The 21,888-nt window shown below is 33.2% G+C and overlaps 1 protein-coding gene across 2 annotated transcripts in view; it reads right to left on the bottom strand.

The window, feature by feature from the left end:
- The window catches only part of LOC149791568 (coiled-coil domain-containing protein 13-like), a 43,422-nt gene that overhangs the window by 12,266 nt on the left and 9,268 nt on the right, over positions 1–21,888 (bottom strand). For both annotated transcript variants that reach the window (XM_089970112.1, XM_089970113.1), the window contains exons 5-14: positions 19,632–19,777; positions 18,286–18,363; positions 16,077–16,196; positions 14,752–14,856; positions 13,548–13,709; positions 10,560–10,636; positions 8,396–8,495; positions 6,190–6,396; positions 3,723–3,907; positions 908–1,024 (exon numbers count right to left, since the gene is read on the bottom strand). In XM_089970112.1, coding sequence (XP_089826238.1) covers positions 908–1,024; positions 3,723–3,907; positions 6,190–6,396; positions 8,396–8,495; positions 10,560–10,636; positions 13,548–13,709; positions 14,752–14,856; positions 16,077–16,196; positions 18,286–18,363; positions 19,632–19,777 — 1,297 coding nt within the window. The remainder of the gene's footprint in view (positions 1–907; positions 1,025–3,722; positions 3,908–6,189; positions 6,397–8,395; positions 8,496–10,559; positions 10,637–13,547; positions 13,710–14,751; positions 14,857–16,076; positions 16,197–18,285; positions 18,364–19,631; positions 19,778–21,888) is intronic.

The following is a 21,888-nucleotide window of genomic DNA, read 5'->3' as shown; positions in this document are numbered from 1 at the left end:
AGAGGGCAATTACCTATGTCACAAGAGGGCAATTACCTCTGTCCTAATAGAGCAATTACCTATGTCCCAAGAGGGCAATTACCTATGTCCCAATAGAGCAATTACCTATGTCCCAAGAAAGGTCCATAACTGAGCAAAAACTTCGTTATGTTGTGAAATTTAAACGTAACATGCTTCTTGATATTTTGGTTAATTTATGATGACCTTCAAAAATCAATTGGCAGAAATAAAATTCATGACAAACATGATGAACAGACACACAGAGTCATAGGTAATACTACTCCTCCCAAATATAATATGAAGTGGTACAGAAATTGAATTACTTTATGAATAAAGCAAAACCAAAGTGTCACAATATGAACAATAAAAGTTTGGATTCAGCCTTTCTAAATGTGATGGTAACATCATGCATTACTTACAATGCAGGTAAGTATGCCTCAACATAAAAATCAAACACCATTAATTAAATATAAAATGACAATTATTAAAAAAGAAATAAAAAAACAATAACTAAGATAATTCAATAGAGAATAGTGATTTTAACTATCAAATACAAAACATTATATAGAAATTTTTCAAGTCATCTTGTGGTCTTGAAATTACCTAACAAGAAATATATGCCCTTCTATTGTAGACAGTATTTACAATACAATCACGTATATTTGTTGTCCAAACTGAAATTGCAAATTTCAAATGTCATTAGTGAGTAACAAGTGTTTTGTTTATTCACCAGTAGCTATTAAAGGTTTATCAATCTAGGAACCAGTCACCAGAAATGGAAAAGAAGCAATATTATCCAATTAATGAATTTACTAAAATTGATGAATTCAGTAACCAAAATGAACCTATATAGTATATCCTTTGCCATAACATAGATAGATACTTAAATAAATGCATAAATACTTACAGTCCTGATGGAGGTCTACTGTTAGATTTCCTTGAGGGTGGTGCCCAAGATAAATCTCCTGCACCTTGGGATTCTCCAACACTAGTGCTTTTTCCAGAGGGAGGTCTCTCACTTAACCTGCAAAAGCAAAACATTCATGAGAACATTAAAGCCAGCTGACCCAGTTCAGTCAGCAAATGAAAAAAAAATGATGGAGAGGAGAAAAGCTGACCTGAACAATACATAACACAGACACTAACAGGAAATTTTCATCTATTTTGTGAACTTTTAACATAACCTACTTAACTGAAAAAGTCAAGACATTTTATATTATCTTTGCTGCACAAGACAATAAATTTTGTGTTTTAATTATTTTCAAGAGAGGTTTCAAAATTGCACTTAAATAGATGCTTGGCTTTGTTTTTTGCATTTAATGCCATTTTTTGGGATTGGCTATACATGGAAGCCAGAATATTTGGTGGAGGAAGAACCTGGGAAGACCTGAAGAAGAATCACTTGGGAAGCTTTAGGCAACATTTCTCAGTCATGTTGGTACATAAATAAAATGCATATCATTGGGTCAAATTACAGTTAGGGGCCATTCATTTAATATGTATGCAAAAATCTGGCAAAGTGTAACCCTTCCCCCCGTACACATGCATACTTTTACACCCACCCCACCTGCATATGTACGCTTGACGCACCCCCAAGTTCTATAGAACGGCCTATATTTAATCCACACAGAAACCATAAAGGATTAATAATATTAACATGTTAAATAAAACAGATAGACCACCAATGTTGAATGTCTGGCTGCATCAAAGACATAAGCTGCGTAACCTTAAACAGTTTGTCTAGCGTCCGCTAAAATTCAAATGCTGACTGAACCCAGTCAAACAGGTTATGTATTAGACAAATTATTATTGAGGTTTCACACATACCCATTTCCTATGCATACATACATTATCAATAGACCCCCCACCCACCCAAGTATATGCATTTGGGTTACCCCCTCCCCCATGCATATGTACTAAATGGACGGCCCCTTACCTTGTCCAAGTGACCCTTTTCAATTAAGCATTATTGCCAATAAAGACAAACGATTTATGAGGTAACCTAGTTTACAAATCAGTGCATGAACCAGCATATTCAGCATAACCAGGTATCTGAAAGTTTAAAAAAAATATTAATCTCTTAAATTGTGATATTTTCCGTACTGATACTGAAATCATCTCACTTACTCAAACTGTTATACTTTCCATATTGATACTGAGATCATCTCACTGACTCAAACCATGATACTTTCCATACTGATACTGAGATCATCTCACTGGCTAAGACTGTGATATTTTCCATATTAGTACTGATCATCTGAATGACTCAGGCTGATATTTTCAATACTGATACTAAAATCATCTCATTGCCTCAGACTGTGATACTTTCCATATTGATACTGAGATCATCTCATTGGTTTAGACTGATATTTTCCATACTGATACTGAAATCATCCCACTGTCTCAGACTGTGTTATTTTAAATATTGATACTGAGATCATCACACTGACCCAGACTGTGATACTTTCCATATTGATACTGAGATCATCTCATTGGTTTAGACTGATATTTTCCATACTGATACTGAAATCATCCCACTGTCTCAGACTGTGTTATTTTAAATATTGATACTGAGATCATCACACTGACCCAGACTGTGATACTTTCCATATTAATGCTGAGATTTATCTCATTGACCCCCAGACTGTGATATTTTCCATACTGATAATGCGATTGTCACATTGAATCAGACTGTAATATTTCCATACTGATACTGAGACATCCAACCACAGGTGACTGCAGGCAGTCATGAATGTGAAGGAAACAGTCATTAGGGACATCCTCTTTGCTGACAACTGCACACTCAATGCCAGCTCAGACAAAGGCATGCTAACCAGCATGGACAGTTTCACTGAGGCATGCAACAACTACACATCATGATCAGCACCAAAAAGACTTAAGTGATGTAAAAACATGCCCCTGGGAAGCCACATTGTGAAGCAAGCATCACAGTGAGATGTCAGAAACTCCAGTCTGTCGACAGCTTCACATATCTGGGCAGCAACCTCTCAAGAGCAGGAAACATTGACAATGAAATCAATGGCAGAATTGCCAAAGCCAGCTCAGCCTTAGGGAGACTATGTAGGAATGTGTGGGACCACAGAAGAATTAGCCTTACCACCCAGCTGAAAGTGTACTGTGCTGCAATGCTCACCACCCTCCTGTATGCCACTGTGCTCTTTCCAGGATTATGAAGATAAGGTGGCAAGACAAAATTCTTGATATAGAGGTCTTCAAAAGGGCTGGCATCCCATCTGTCTTCACACTGCTGCAGCAGGCCCATGTTAGATGGGCAGGACACATCATCCAAGTTCCTAATGAACAGATTCCAGAGAAAGCACATTGTAAGAGAAGAAAAGAAGCATTTCATGAACTCAATGAAGGTGTCCTTGAAAAACCTTGATATGAACAGTGCCTCATGGGAGAACCTTGCACAAGACCATCCCATCCTAGCGCAGCAAGATCACATCTGGTGCCTAAGCAGCTGAACAGCAGAGAACAGCTGAGGTACAGAGAAAATGTGCCACTGATAAGGCCATAGCTGCCAACACCTTTACTTTCATACCAACCCTGTGTGTTCTACATGTGGGAGAGACCTTCATGCCTGAATTGGCCTTATAATGTTCTCAAAGAAAATTACTCCAATCGCAAAATAATTTGCTCAATATCATACACAGTAGAATAAAAAATATAAAATACAGTATGTTTGAAAATATACTAACCTAGATTGTGGTGTGGGAGTTGCAGAATCTACAGTAAATTCCAACTCCACTATATCATTGCCCGCTGTGGATGGACGAGAGCTTAGTGTTGATTGTTGCCTAACAGGAATTCCTGATGGCTGTTGCCTGATGGGACGTGGATAAAACAGGTTATCAACCCCCTCCATTTGAGACTTCTGTAGGTGCTACAAAGGAAGAAGTATGTCAGTTTGAGAATAAAGGTTTTGTAGATGCTTAATAGCAGAGTCCTACACAAATATTCAAAATTAATGAATCCAAATACAGTAAAACACTAATCATCTTGACCAATTGGGAAACATAATAATGTGGGGGAAATTGGTCACCTAGATAATCAGTTGTAATCAACACTGAATTTTCATTTTTAGGATACATGGAGAAAGTCTGCATGAACAACCAAACAATGTCAACATTTTGGACAATCAGCATTCTGGATATGATGACATCCCAAACATTATTTAACTATGCTGTTATAAATGATGATATAAATTACATAAAATGCCAAGACAACATGTATTGTGCATTGTACAAATTAAAATAGTTTATCACATCTTCTGGCTTGATTTAGCAACAAACGTTTTAAAAGGATATCCAAGAAAAATATGTTACTTTAAAAAAATGTTTTTTTTCTTTCTTTTTTTGAGTACTTTTATCAATCATAATATATTAGTAGAATAGGTAAAAAGCAGGCTGACCTTGTCTCTGGTTGTCTCACATGTGTAAATCAATTTCAATTTTTGTGTGAGATATGGACTATGGATGTGGTTCAAAGAAATTGTGATCACTCCTCCAAATCTAGCAGAAGGAGAGTAACCTACATTGTTATGATTGTTTAATGACCTCAGAAGTTAGCCTGTTCTCAGTGCAACCACTCAAACTTGCTGTCTGAGGTTCTGTAAACCAATTCTCTACATATTATAGGGCCTAAACCTGCATTTTCTTCTTCTGATAGCTTACATTAATAAAGCCTTTGCCATATCTGCATTTATTGAAAATTGATTGATAGTAATTTTACTGCTGACTAAATTTTCCATAGTTGTCTCTATGTATGTATTTTTCTGGATCCATACTGGTGTTGATTGCAAAGGTCATTTACTAGACTGATTACTTATAGGCTGTAAACCAGTCTTGTCACATACAAAGATGGTGACCTGATGAAGGAACCAGGAGTTTCACAAGTGAAAAGGGATTATGCTGTAAATTAATCTGCACCTTCCAAATCTTTTTAGTGCAAAACTTAATATACAAGTGTAACTGGAATGCATTGCTGTCATTTTCAAGTTGACACATCCTGTTTATGAAGACATCAACAAAGCTTTGTAAAAGTGAATCTACAAAGAGATCTCTGCATAACTCATAACTTTTTTTAAAACATATTTTCTGCAATCATTTATGTCAGAATACTACCGAAACCTTGAGTGAATATAAATTAACACAGATGCTGATTCAGGAGGCTTGGCTTAATCATCAAAAAAATGTCCACGTGTACATGAAAACTGACATCATCTCATCAACCTAATGATGTAAGACATCAGCCAATAAAATCACTGTTCAGATTATTCAAATTACCTTGTTTTGCCATTTCAAGAAAACTTCTATCAGACCCTCACATGGCAAACATCCTGAACAGCTATGAGTCTGGTTGCACAAAACTGGTTTATGTTCTAAATAAACAACATGCTGCCAACATCTGTCATCAACATTGCAGTCTAAAAGTCATAATACCACAATTACTCGCTTATAAGTTGACCACAACTGCAAACTGCGCAAGCCCAAATCTGCTATAGAATAATGAACTGGCAGATCAGCGTCTATTCAGTTTGTTAGAAGTAATCAGTAGAACAAACAACACAGATGTTGATCTACTGGCACATTATTACGAATCTATGTTGTTTGCAGCTGGACTCAGCTTATAAGAAAGTATACAGAGTAACTTCTTGTTTTCCTAATTTAAGTTAATAAAGACATTTAAAAGTTCCTCTCCCTCATTTCCACATGTAATCTTGAGATTTGACTACTTATGAAATGTGCATGAATCCTGACATGACCAGTTTAACATTTTTAAGATTTTAATTGAAATGTGCACTGCTGAAAATGTACATAAAATTGTGATGATGTAATACTTATTACATATTATCCTGATTCAATAGTCAATTCAACAAATATACTGTCTCAACAGTCAATTCAATTCAATATCCTGATACAACAGTCAGCTCTTTTATCAGCCACAAACAGGTAAAAGTGCACGGTTGATTATCCCACTTTTGAATTGCTATTGCTTTATTAGTATCGTCTATTTTTAAACTTGTCTTAAAAGTATTTAACATCGTAAAAATACCAATCTGAGAACAAAAATGCACTTAATTACCATTTATCTACAATTAATTTTATTCATTTAAAATTCCTAATTGCATTAATTTACAATCAATCAGGATTACATGATACTCACATTAAGTTTGAGCTGGTGTATCTCCTGCTCCAGATGTTTGACTTTGTCCTCTTTTTCCTGTACAATTTTTTTCAGTTGTTCCACAATGTTGTTATCGTGCTGTGTCTTGGCAGCCATCTCTGTAAGTTTCTCTTGGTTCTTGCTGATCACTTCATGCTGTGCTCTGGTTGCATCATCCAACATCTGTCGAAGCTGGGTCTGCTGTTTCTGTAGAATTATGAATAGCAAAGGGGATCATTTATGGATTTCTTTGTATTTCCATACACTTACAAATGGCATGGTGAGATCAACTGTGCATCTCTTCATATTTCTGCACATAATTTAAATTTTTATTAGAATCAAAACTGTTATACCTTAACTTTTAAATAACAAACTGCAATATAACCACATAACATAGCCATGGAATTGAAAATTACAAAGTTCATGCATTTCAGGATAATTATGAGTATTACACTGAGACAAAAAATTCTTTCACTGGCTTCTTTCTTTGCAACCTAACAGTTTCAGAGCCTAATATGCTCTTTCATTCTTAAAGATGAAATCAAAAGAAAAGAAAACTAGAAAGCAAGGGGTCAAGGGGCTATATTTTATATTTTATTTAAATTACAGACATTTACTACATACTTAAATGTAAACAATTTGAAACTTAATGGCAAAATAATTTTCAGATTTTTTTTCATTCTTATAGTTTCACATGTGAATATTATAACCATATATTTTCACATGTTAAAATATAAGATTTCCCAACATGCCATGTGATGCTTCATTGTGTGTGCTTACAAAAGCATGTACCTGTAACAACAAAAGCATGTACTTTGTGAGCTAGAACAAATTAATAGAAACTGCCTTACATTTCAGACATGGAAATTAATATTTGATATAGTAGCTTGACCAGATGCTGTTTGAGTTCTCTGAAGTTATTTCCCCTACTTCCTTAACATCAATGGCAAACCTGCTGTGATGCATTGCTGAATTCGATTTGCATTGTTTTCAGATACAAAATTATAGAAATGTAACTTACTGTGACATATTAGGTCAATCCAATCCAACCGCTTTCTTAAGTCACGTAGATCAAGCTACGAAAGTGAGGCAAATTTACAAAAAAGGGGATGGGAGAGAACATTGTCATGAGGAGTTTAATCTTCTAAACTATGGCTCTGGAACAACTTTGGTATATAATAAAAAAAAATAAAAAAAGAAAATTTTCTTTTCTTTTGTTAATATAGGACAGTGCTGTCCAACCTTTTTGACACCATGGGCCACTGAAATATGTTTTTCTTGAAGCCAAGGGCTGCAGCAGAAAACTGAAAAGCAATGATTATATAGCTGCTCAAGCTCTGGCGGGCCATTTAAAATCAGCCCGCAGGCCGCGGGTCGGACAGCACTGATATAGGATATATTTCATCTTGTGGTACCAAGATTATATATTTTAACTCATGGCTACACTAATCATTAAAATATGAATTTTTTTGGTACCACACAATAAAATATATTCCATATTAACATAGAAAAGAAGATATCCTCTATTTTAAACAAGCATGCATATATATATATATATATATATATATATATATATATATATATATATATATATATATATATATATATATATGTATGTATGTATGTATCTAATATATATTGTTGTTGGCATTTCTAATTGAACAGGAGATTCTTTAGTAACATGGTCACCACATTTGCATTAGTTAGTCTATGTTTGGGTTAGGGTTAGCAACATATGTGCTTTTGTTCACTGTCTTAAGTAATCTCAGTAATTTCATAAATACTGGAGTTACATCTCTTTGTACACATGTATACAAAAGTTCCTCCTTTTTATTTCTTCAATAAATTTTTTGTAGAAATATTGAACTAAATATTGCAATTATTGGTTGCAGACAACACAGTTTGTACAGAAATGGACTGTTCTTAAAACCAGAAAAGGCCAGTGAGCAGTCTGTTTGCTTATTTGCTTCAAGAGCTTCTGTTAGGTTTGAAATGACAATATACTGACAGCGTTAGGAACGTCCTGGCAACAATCAGGTTAGAAATTATAAATTCATGAATGAAATGACTAAGTTTTGTGCAATTTTTTATCTTTGATACTTTTCATTTTTAAAATTGGTAGTGGGGAATACTAACAAATGGGAGGGTGAGCAAATATCATAGTGTATCACATTCTTTATGAGCTGTCAATCAAACTATCCATTACCATTAATGCCTCAATCAGCTCATCATCATGATGACCCTTCTGGAGAAGTGTCTGAAGCTGTTGTTTATTGGCCTTCACCTCGTTGGACAGTACTTTATTCCTGAAAAAAAATATAAAAAAATACCAAGACTACAAAGTCTTAAAGCTTTAACAGTCTATAACTTTCATTTGAATAAAAGCAGGTTTTGCAGATTTTTATTACCCTGCCAACTTTCCACAACACTGATAGACTGACCTTAAGTAATATATCTGATTTGGGATTTTGAGTTTGAACTGGAGTTTGTTACTCAAACGTTTGTCAGGATATGGGACTTTACCTGGTCACAAAAGGCATGCATGTCAAGTGTCAGAATATATCTCAAACAGTTCAGGAGAAATTAACACAAAATATAAGCTGTACAAATGGGGAGATAACTTAAAGAATACTTGTCCACATTTATACACAACTCATTGTCTAGTCATAATACACAGGAATACCAAGTTCCATGCATATACAGTCATCCCACATTTAGAGGCCCTTCCAGCGAAAGACCAGTACTAAGTTCCATGCATATACAGTCCTACACACCCCTTTTAGTACTAAAGTTGCAAGACAACAGAATGGAATCAGGTTGATGGTTCAATGTTGCAATTAGCTGGCGACTTCCTTTTTTAAAACAAATTAACCACTCTTTGTACCATAACAGTGTTAAATAGAAATATATATATATAAAGACCAAGATAAATATATTACAACTCACATGTCCAAAAGAGCCAACAAAAGCACAGATAATTTGATGTAATTCACATGAAATAAATGATTTCAAAACACTTTTATTAGAAAACATTGAACAAATATGGTATTCTCCATTCATAAATAACCAAAACAAGAGTGATCAACATTAACCTGAGAACAGGAAACATTTATCAAAAATAAACATTAACATAAGGCAACTGAGTTATTATAACTAGAATGCAATGTTAAATTGGTGTGTGGCAACTGAGTTATTATAACTAGAATGCAATGTTAAATTGGTGTGTGGCAACTGAGTTATTATAACTAGAATGATATGTTAAATTGGTGTGTGGCAAATGAGTTATTATAACTAGAAAGCTGTGTTAAATTGGTGTGTGGCAACTGAGTTATTATACTAGAATGCTATGTTAAACTGGTGTGTGGCAACTGAGTTATTATAACTAGAATGCAATGTTAAATAGGTGTGTGGCAACTGAGTTATTATAACTAGAATGCTATGTTAAATTGGTGTGTGATAAATGAACCTGAGTCTAAGTCCAACAACTCAGAAATATGATGCATTTTTCTGCATTCCTTGCAATGACATTTGTAACAAGACAAGATAAAACAAAACTAAACAATAAATACAAAAACAAAGGTCTCTTTTCAGCCCCTTGTTAATGTTTCAAAATACAGTGGAATTTGTTTAAAATGAATCATTCATGATCAACAAAATCAACTTGTTATTTATACACAGGACTGCTCTGGTGGCCTAAGTAGTTAGAACATCTGACTTGGATGTGGCAGGTCATGGGTTCAAACACCAGCCAAGTCATATCAAAGATTTATAAAAATGGTACTAGCAACTGCCTCACTTGGCACTCAGCATTATGAGGTTATTGTTAGGATTGGTTAGCCTTCTGCCAGGATAATATGACTGGGTGGAACATGATGCCACATGTCAGTGGCATGGTGCCTCAGTGCTAGACATCACTATAAACTGCCACACTGCAGACATTGTAGTGATGTGACTAAATTTGTTAAAGTCACATTAAAAATCCAAACACACACACATTTATATACAGACTTTACAACATAGTTATAAACAAGGAAAAATTATATCAGCCTTCACATGTATAATCAATACAATTGTGCAACAAGTAGATCAACTGTTTTTAAAAAATGAGTATTCTTCAAATGGATTAATATGCAAAGAGTCTGAATTTTAAAAAAATGAATTAATAAATTATTATGTTTTCTTTCTGTGTTAAAAATATTTTTGGAACAAAATTTCTTATATCACAGCTCATGCTATTATATGAGCATGAACCTGCAGAAAAGATATTGTTGTTCCAACATTAATATCAAACCATGAGATTTACATTTGGCAACAATTATGTAACTGAAAAATTAATTTAATATGGAAATAAGCCTGTGTTCAAACCTTACCTTGTTTTTGAAGCATCCAGTTTCTGTTTTAATGAGTTGTTTTCCTCTTCCATGGTCTTCATCTCTGCTGCTTGTTTCTGATGTAATAAAAGTCATAGAAATTTAATTTTACATATGTGTCACTTTTAGACAGATTTATGTCTATTGTACATTTTTTATTTCCAAATAAATCTGAATAAACACCTTAATCTGTATGATGTTTCACTGTTATAATAAGTGTCATAAACACCTTAATCTGTATGATGTATCATTGCTATAATAAGTGTCATAAACACCTTAATCTGTATGATGTATCATTACTATAGTAAGTGTCATAAACACCTTAATCTGTATGATGTATCATTACTATAGTAAGTGTCATAAACACCTTAATCTGTATGATGTATCATTGCTATAATAAGTGTCATAAACACCTTAATCTGTATGATGTATCATTGCTATAATAAGTGTCATAAACACCTTAATCTGTATGATGTATCACTGCTATAGTAAGTGTCATAAACACCTTAATCTGTATGATGTATCATTACTATAGTAAGTGTCATAAACACCTTAATCTGTATGATGTATCATTGCTATAATAAGTGTCATAAACACCTTAATCTGTATGATGTATCATTGCTATAATAAGTGTCATAAACACCTTAATCTGTATGATGTATCACTGCTATAATAAGTGTCATAAACACCTTAATCTGTATGATGTATCATTGCTATAATAAGTGTCAAAAACACCTTAATCTGTATGATGTATCATTGCTATAGTAAGTGTCATAAACACCTTAATCTGTATGATGTATCATTGCTATAATAAGTGTCATAAACACCTTAATCTGTATGATGTATCATTGCTATAGTAAGTGTCATAAACACCTTAACCTGTATGATGTATCATTGCTATAATAAGTGTCATAAACACCTTAATCTGTATGATGTATCATTGCTATAATAAGTGTCAAAAACACCTTAATCTGTATGATGTATCATTGCTATAGTAAGTGTCATAAACACCTTAATCTGTATGATGTATCATTGCTATAGTAAGTGTCATAAACACCTTAATCTGTATGATGTATCATTGCTATAATAAGTGTCATAAACACCTTAATCTGTATGATGTATCATTGCTATAATAAGTGTCATAAACACCTTAATCTGTATGATGTATCATTACTATAGTAAGTGTCATAAACACCTTAATCTGTATGATGTATCATTACTATAGTGTCATAAACACCTTAACCTGTATGATGTATCATTGCTATAATAAGTGTCATAAACACCTTAACCTGTATGATGTATCATTGCTATAGTAAGTGTCATAAACACCTTAAGCTGTATGATGTATCATTACTATAGTAAGTGTCATAAACACCTTAATCTGCATGATGTATCATTACTATAATAAGTGTCATAAACACCTTAACCTGCATGATGTATCATTACTATAGTAAGTGTCATAAACACCTTAATCTGCATGATGTATCATTACTATAATAAGTGTCATAAATGTTAGTTTTTTATTTGATTAACAACACATTTGATTATTTGGCATGCTGCCATTCATAAAATAGATTTTTATCCTTTAAGAGTCATTATATCTGTCATGCTGATGATTTGAAGAAAGGAAAATAAACAGTTATAACATTTTGCTAATTAGGGTTCATTCATTTCAATTTATTTGTGAGAGGCAGAATGCAAAGTTTGCATACCTATAAAATGAGAGTAAAAATTGTGAAATATTATACCATATCAAGGTGTATGCCATTCATTCTAATGAAGATTTCAAACAAACAGGTTAGACTTTAATCTGCGGTGCATTAAGCGGATCTGTGCTTGGGTAGCCTTTGACCTGTTGGCACATTATGTACAAGAGGATCTGGGGTTAGGCTAGAACCAATCTGTTTCCAGATTGTATATCACAAACACTGGCATACAGAATAGGGACAATGGGGGTGAATCACCATGGATGGCACTTCTGTAGGGGTGGGGAAAAGGCACAAAAGAAAAAAGGACAGAGGAAAAAAGAAAGGAAAAGAAAAGGAGAAAGCAAAGGAGAGAGAGAGGGGTAAAGAAGAATAATATTTTGAAATTTAGTGATTCTGCCCTTGATGATGATGCTGCCATGTGGCACTTCTGGTGTGGCCCTCAATGGCTTGACTTCTGCGAGATGTGTTTAGAGGGATCAAGTCACTGATATGCTTGAGTGGCTTTAGTTCTAAAGGCAAATTCGACAGTCATGCATACTTTAGACAAATACAATAGTTGATATGAAACAATGACAATTATGGCTTATCAGAGACATTTCAGTGGCAGTGATTATCATTAAAAACATTTTAACTGTGGTAGTTATTTATGAAAATAATCTAATCAGACTATTCAGATAGTAACTTTTGAATCTGTGACATTAACCAAATTACAACAGTCACAAAAGGAACAAGCGGCAGACACTAAGTGGGATCTGGGTCTATGTATAGCCTCATCTGCTGGTACATTATGTACCTGAGGAAGAGAAGGATCTGTGGCAGGGTACAGCCTGATCTTCAAGCACATTATTGTATAAAGGAGGCAGTGTAAGGCCTAATCTGCTGGTACATTATGTACCTGAGGAAGAGAAGGATCTGTGGCAGGGTACAGCCTGATCTTCAAGCACATTATTGTATAAAGGAGGCAGTGTAAGGCCTAATCTGCTGGTACATTATGTACCTGAGGAAGAGAAGGATCTGTGGCAGGGTACAGCCTGATCTTCAAGCACATTATTGTATAAAGGAGGCAGTGTAAGGCCTAATCTGCTGGTACATTATATAAACAAAAACCACACAGCCTGATGTTCTGGTGCATTATGTGCAAAAAGAGGATCTATGGCACAGTAGAACCTGATCTGCTAGAACAATATGTATAATAGAATAGCAGGATCTGGGATTCTACATAATGTACACAAATATATACTTATTTCAATAGTCCTATTTAAAAATAATGTTTATGAACCTCTTGAGCCTCCTTCCTTTCCTTCTCAGTTTTACGCTGCTGTTCTCGTTGTCTATCTACTGCAGTCTTTCTTCGGGCAGATGTGCTGTCACCTGTGAGATCATCAATGTCCCCCTCACCAGATACATTCTGGGACTCCAACTGCCTCTTCAGCTCTTCTACCTGAAAAAAAGTCACATCATGCAATGAACATCTAATAATTGAGAGTTCATTTTGTCAGTCATGACAAATTAATTCAGTTTGACAATGACATCTCTTTGTACCATAATATGCAATAACAGCGTTGGACCATCACATTGCCATAATGGAAAACCTGAAAAATTTTGGGGACCATGATATAATGCCATAGTGACAAACCTGACAGTTCAAGTTTTTTGGACTATGATATATCGCCATAGTGACAAACAGGTCAATTCAAGTTTTTTGGACTATGATATATTGCCATAGTGACACACCTGACAATTCAAGTTTTTGGGACTATGATATATTGCCATAGTGACAAAACTGTCAATTCAAGTTTTTGGGACTATGATATATTGCCATAGTGGAAAACCTGATAACTCAAATTTTTCTGGACTATGATATATTGCCATTGTGGAAAACCTGACAATTCAAACTTTTGGGACCATGATATCCTGCCATAGAAGAAAACCTGACAATTCAAATTTTTGGGACATGAAAAAATCAGTTTTATGAATGTTTCTTTTAAAAATCAAATATGCAATATCATAAACTAGATTATGGATTGTAATAATATAATAATAGTTGGTATTATTGTTTTGATGTTTATATACTTTTCTGGCATTCTTAATATCAAACATATATAACAGGTGTCATTATGTCACACAATGTATCTATACATATATGTGCATTAATACCCGAGGTTATCCAAACATCAATGATATCAAGGCATTAAACCTGGAAGCATTTATTAAACAAATGAAAGCACATTTAGTCCTATAATACATGAAATCTTACATTCAAGATCATTTAATAAAACATTTATTTAAATCAGTAATTTCCAATGATGTCCTACCCAAAACATGCTTAAAAACACAGATACCATTAAATTCATAAATACCATATTAAAAGAAAATTAATATAATATAAGAGTCTCTGCTATTTGTTATTGTATTAGCAAGGGCTGTAAGAAAAATGTAATATTTGTCATGACTAGTTGAAGAGAAATGGAAAGACTCTTTACCCTTTTGTGCAATGCCATTATCTGCTGTGCCCTCCCACGCCAGTTACTGGAGCCATTCAGACAGGTTTGAACACTGACATTATCTCCCACTTCTGCCTGTAGAGCCTATGTTAGAAAACAATATTGTACCATAAATATATTATTAGAAAAATATATAGCACCATATATATATTATTAGAAAAATATATAGCACCATATATATATTATTAGGAAAATATATAGTACCATATATATATTATTAGAAAATTATATAGCACCATATATGTATTATTAGAAAAATATATAGTACCATATATATATATATATTATTAGAAAAATATATAGTACCATATATATATTATTAGGAAAATATATAGCACCACTGCAATTATACGATCACTAATAATCTAAACCAACACCATGTTCTCAAGAACATTTCCAATTTTCTAAAAATTACAAAATCCTGATTACTTCAAAGTATACTTTTATGTAACATTAAATTTGCACATATTGATCAAAGAAATTTGTGATAAAAAGTATTCAAAATTTGTGACACAAAATGTTCACAATTAACTAACTTGCAATATGACAACTATCTTCTGTGCTATTAACCTTAACAAAAATTTTATGGATTTAGTTTCCTTGTATGTCCAAACTGTATGCTTGCCAAAACTGGTGTAATAGTGCTGCTTGTTGCATTTAATATATTTGACATTATATATAAAGTTTCCTATTTGGCCAGAAACATATAATTCAGTTCATTAAAATTTAACCATTACCTGCCTAGTTTACATTTCTGCTCAGCATACAACTCAATTCATTAAAAATTAACCATTACCTGCCTAATTTACATTTCTGCTCAACATATAACTCAATTCATTCAAAATTAACCAATACCTGCCAATCTATTCTTATGTTCTATACATAACTCTATTCTTTTGAAATTAACCATTAGCCTAATTTACAACTTTTACTAAATTATACTGCTCAACATAACATCATTTAAATAATAGTAAGAAATTCTAAATCTGTTCTTGTTGTCACTGAAATGCTGCTTAAGTTGTTTTCGCATGGCAAGACAAATGGTACCTGAAGCTCTATCTAAAAGTCTATAAATCTAAATGGCATCCAAAATTTATAGAGTTCCTCTTCTATGATTTCATATGATTCTTTCTGCTGTTAACATATCCAGCATTGCATTTAACTCACCCTGAATAGGGTAAGGCCTTCATACTATTAAGATTGCTTTCATCTTGTCAAAATGATCTTTCAATGCAAGGTAATACACAATCACAGTCTTTTTGCTAAGATAAAGAAATAAAAAACAACAGTGTCACTGTTCTTACCTTCTGTGCCTTGTTCAGCTCCTGTTTGAGTGTGCTACATTGATTCTTGAAGTCTAATAACTTGGATTCTGTTTGTTTCAGCTTTTCCTGTAACCCTTTTACATCAATCTCCCCTTCTGGCTGAAAAAATAAATTTATCTACCATAATTTGTATGTTTGGTTGTTTGGAACTTGAATAAGTCATTGACTTGATATTTATAAAGTCACTGACTTTATAGTTGCACAAGCCATTGACTTGATATTTGTTTTGCAATGTCATTCTACCAGAACAAGCTGTGACTAATACAATTCATTAAAGATGGACAATGCAGTTGTAACATAGACAAGTCTTCCCCATTCTGTTATGCATTGGATCCCCAGAACCAGCATATGAAAATAGGGTTACGTTGTTGCCCATCCACAGTTGCTGGTTTTTCACCTGAATTCCTTTACATTCTGTAACCTCAAGAAATGCCTCTGATTTAACTAAAATTGCTTTCCTCTTCCTCAAGACAAGCTTCTCCTTAACTACCTCAAGCAAAGTCCTGGTTTAACTAAAATTACTTTCCTTTTCCTCAAGACAGGCTCTCCTTAACTACCTCAAGAAAAGTTCTGGTTTAACTAAAATTACTTTACCTCAAGACAAGCTAATCCTTAACCCTTTACCTCATTGAGTGTATGGCTTTTTAGCCTTTCAATATACATGTAGCAAAGTTACCCAGTGCAGTACACTATAAATAGAACACCATTTAACTATTTGACCCCATACACATAGGCCTGTCTTTAACTGTTAAGCGTGTAATGTATGTTACGTTTAAGATTAGATTTTAGAGTAAAATCTGATCGTTATAACTGTATAACTATTTTTCATGGAAGAATTTGTTATGTGCTTTAAAATATTGAGAGAACTTCTTAACCATCAAGTCAGTGAAGCCGCATGACCAACAATAGCTGCCATTTCTCATACTCAAAATTTAAAAGTTCTTTGTCTGCATCTACATCACTAAATCATCTGAATTTGATAATTTATACAAACTAATTACGGCCCAAATGAAAATCAAAGCCTTTACCCTAGTTATTGAAGCTTTCATAGTTGTGATTCTAATTGTGAAAACTTAAGTACTGAATAAATATAGCAACTTTCATTTTGGAGAGTGGATAATATGACACAGTTACTTTAAATAGCAGATTTCGACCAGAGCATAAACAGTGACCATGTGATCTGATGTAATGGTCATTCACATCAATGAATGTAGTATGTAATTGGGGCTTTTTCCCGAAGGTGGCACTACAAAAACACACTCAAAATGGATGGTGTTTACAGCAGGCGTCGAAAGGCACTTCCATGAGAATGGTGTAGAGGCATCCAAAGGCACTTCCATGCGTATAGTGTAGAGGCATCTAAAGGTGCTTCCATGCGAATGGAGTAGAGGCTTCCAAAGGCACGAGGAAAAAGGGTGACTACTTCAAAACAGTTCATAGTTTAACTAAATTTGTCAACTTTTCAGACTGAACATTATTTTACTCACAATAGTTCCAGCAATATTAAGATTTTAGTCAGAAAAAGAGATAGCTAAGAAAATTTCTAAAAATAACTCTTACCATATGTACTCGCTTGTAAGTTGAGTCCAACTGCAAACTGAACAGACCCAGATCTGCCATTCCATAATGTACCAGCAGATCTGGGTCTGTGCAGTTTGATAGGAATAATCAGAAGAACAAACAATATAGACCCTAATCTGCAGGTACATTATGCTACAGCAGATCAGGATCTTTGTTGTTTGCAGTCTGAGTCAACTTATAACCAAGTATATATGATAGTTGTAAAAACTGTACACCTAGGAATCTTTGTTCTTGTAAAAGAAGTTAGGGAATTCATGTTTTTTTTAAAAGAAATAATCTAAAATTTGTGTGTGATAAAACAAGAAATATTTGTCAGTGGAATTCAAGATATTAGGACACAGTATTTTGACACCTGATGTCGGCTAAATGTTTGGTGGCAAATTCATTGTTCTTAACAAATCAATAAAAGAGACTTTTAAAAAAATTCATTTTGAGGCAGAAAAATTTCTATCTTTAGTTAAACTATCACCAGTTTACACTGGAAAAAAGTGCTTTTAAGTACAAAATTATAAGTTCATGAAACTTCTGTAGTCAGTTGATTAAGCACATCTTTGATGCTCTCCATACTGGCAATATGCCAATTGTTTCACACAGAGGTGTTCCCTACCTTTTCCTCCACTTGAATTGATCGTAAACTTGTGCTTGAACTTGTCATTGTGCGGGTCTCTGTGGTGATATTTGATAACTGTATATACACAAAAAAAGAAAGGGATCATCAAAAGACACTGACAGCAATACGATAAATACACCAAAATCACATGTAAAAAAATCACTAATTTGAAATTTCGCTTTAATGTTTATGGTGACATCAGAAATGTATTGACCGAATAATCTTATATTTAAAAGTTGAAAATAATTGTTTCAAAGAAGTCATCTGCATAAAATATCAAAATATAGAGAAATTACATGACATAAACTGCTTTTAAAGGGAGCACTCGACTAATTAAATTCCATGTATATTGCTTTCTACATTCTGATGAAGTCCAGTGCATTAGTTTAAAAGTTCATTTGTGCTAAGACCATTTTACATATGTGTCAGCCACTAATTTGGACACAACATGTTGTCTTTCTGAAAATAGTTGCTATAAAATAAGGTTAATAATATTCTTGCTGCATGTGACCATTCCAGAACTGGCCAAATCACACATTTGCTTTGCATAGCTATGCAAAAACTAAAGAGCTGGACTCAATAAACATTACCTTTTGCTTTAAAGAGGTTTCCTACTGTATACAATTAATGTTCTTCATTGTTAAACAAATCTCCAGGAAACTATGAGAAAAAATATTATTGATTTATTTTAGGAACTACAATAGGTTGCAGCAGCTGATTGGCCCAATAAAAGTAGTGGTACCATAAAGCAGACCTTTCTGAGACAGATGATTGGTCAAAAAAAATGTAGTGATACCTTAAAGCAGACCTTTTTGAGACAGATGATTGGTCAAAAAAATGTAGTGATACCTTAAAGCAGACCTTTTTGAGACAGATGATTGGTCAAAAAAACGTAGTGATACCTTAAGCAGACCTTTTTGAGACAGATGATTGGTCAAATAAATGTAGTGATACCTTAAAGCAGACCTTTCTGAGACAGCTGATTGCTCCAATAAGTGTTTTGATACCTTAAAGTAAACCATTCTAGAATTACTACTTATTTAGTTACTTATTACATTTTATTTCTAACAGTACCATGTTATGGTTTATCAAGCTGATGTACTATTTTCATCAATGATAAAGACATATCCAATAAAGTTGTTACCTAGTTTTCAGAAACTATGCACTTCCATTCTACTGAATGAATTGATGACTATCATGTAGGCAGTCTTAAAAAACGGTTATTTGAATCATTTTCAACTGCTCTATGTGTCAACCATATTTTACCCCTTAGAAAATGTTCAGACACAATAATGGAGTTACACTATAAAATCATTGCCATTTACTGAAAAGAAGCAAAGTACCTGTTGTTGAAAGTCGTGACATTTCTTAGAAAGTTGTTTTGATTTGGTTTTCTCCGACTCAAGCTCTGCTGTTAACTCCCTCACCTTTTTGGATAATTCAACAATTTTTAATCCTGCTGTTTCATTTGTAACTGGGCCACCAGCAGCTGAGCAAATTAAATATTGGGTAGAATCAGAATGATCATTAATATATATGTATAGCATACTGGGCAAAGTCAGAATGATCATTAATATATATGTATAGCTTACTGGGCAAAGTCATAATGATCATTAATATATATGTATCGCATACTGGGCAAAGTCAGAAAGATCATTAATATATATGTATAGCATATTGGGCAAAGTCAAAATGATCATTAATATATAAGTTTAGCATATTGGGCAAAGTAAGAATGATCATTAATATATAAGTTTAGCATATTGGGCAAAGTAAGAATGATCATTAATATATAAGTTTAGCATATTGGGCAAAGTCAAAATGATTATTATATATATATATATATATATATATATATATATATATATATATATATATATATATATATATATATATATATATATATATATATATATATATATATATATATTGGGCAAAGTCAGAATGATCATTAACATATATGTATAGCACATTGGGCAAAGTCAGAATGATCATTAATATATATATGTATAGCACATTGGGCAAAGTCAGAATGATCATTAATATATGTGTATAGCATATTGGGCAAAGTCAGAATGATCATTAATATATATGTATAGCATAATGGGCAAAGTCAGAATGATCATTAATATATATGTATAGCATATTGGGCAAAGTCATAATGACCATTAATATATATGTATAGCATATTGGGCAAAGTCATAATGATCATTAATATATATATATATATATATATATATATATATATATATATATATATATATATATATATATATATATATATATATATATATATAGCATACTGGGCCAAGTCAGAATGATCATTAATATATATGTATAGCATATTGGGCAAAGTCATAATGATCATTAATGTATATGTATAGCATATTGGGTAAAGTCATAAGGATCATTAATATGTAAGTTTGGCATATTGGGTAAAGTCATAATGATCATTAATATATATGTATAGCATATTGGGCAAAGTCAGAATGATCAGTAATATATATGTACAGCATATTGGGCAAAGTCAGAATGATCATTAATATATATGTACAGCATATTGGGCAAAGTCAGAATGATCATTAATATATATGTACAGCATATTGGGCAAAGTCAGAATGATCATTAATATATAAGTTTAGCATATTGGGCAAGGTCAGAAAGATCATTAATATATATGTATAGCATATTGGAGCAAGTCAGAATGATTGCTAAGAGACATGTATATCATATGCTCAGACCATTGTATTTAGATCATGTAAACACAGAAATAGGTACACATATGCACATGGAACCTTCTATGTGAGAAAGGTAGAAAAACAACAAGTGTTTGAGTTGAAACTGTCATCCAATTCATTTCTTGCTGGAAATTTTCTGATTTGATCCATTTAAAATACTCAAGTAAGATCCAGCTCTATAATAAAGTGATATTGTACCAACTGACACTGTAATAAAGTGATAATGTACCAACAGACACTGTAATAGAGTGATAATGTACCAAATGACACTGCAATAGTGATATTGTACCAACTGACACAGTGATAGTGATATTGTACCAACTGACACTGCAATAAAGTGATATTGTACCAACTGACACTGCAATAGTGATATTGTACCAACTGACACAGTGATAGTGATAATGTACCAAATGACACTGCAATAGTGATATTGTACCAACTGACACAGTGATAGTGATATTGTACCAACTGACACTAAAATAAAGTAATACTGTACCAACTGACAAAGTGATAGTGATATTGTACCACCTGACACTATAATAAAATGATATTGTACCAACTGACACTGTAATAAAGTGATAATGTACAAACAGACACTGTAATAAAGTGATAATGTACCAAATGACACTGCATTAAAGTGATGTTGTATGAACTGACACCATAATAAAGTAACATTGTACCAACTGACACAGTGATAGTGATATTGTACCAACTGACACTATAATAAAGTGATATTGTACCAACTGACAGTGATATTGATATTGTACCAACTGACACTGTAATAAAGTGATATTGTACCAAATGACACTGTAATAAAGCGATAATGTACCAACAAACACTGTAATAAAGTGATAATGTACCA

Source organism: Sinohyriopsis cumingii, chromosome 9 (genome assembly GCF_028554795.1).
Source record: "Sinohyriopsis cumingii isolate HCF-2022 chromosome 9, ASM2855479v2, whole genome shotgun sequence".
Taxonomy (NCBI): domain Eukaryota; kingdom Metazoa; phylum Mollusca; class Bivalvia; order Unionida; family Unionidae; genus Sinohyriopsis; species Sinohyriopsis cumingii.
Note: the sequence above shows the minus strand (reverse complement) of the source record. Positions and strands in the feature narration are given on the sequence as shown.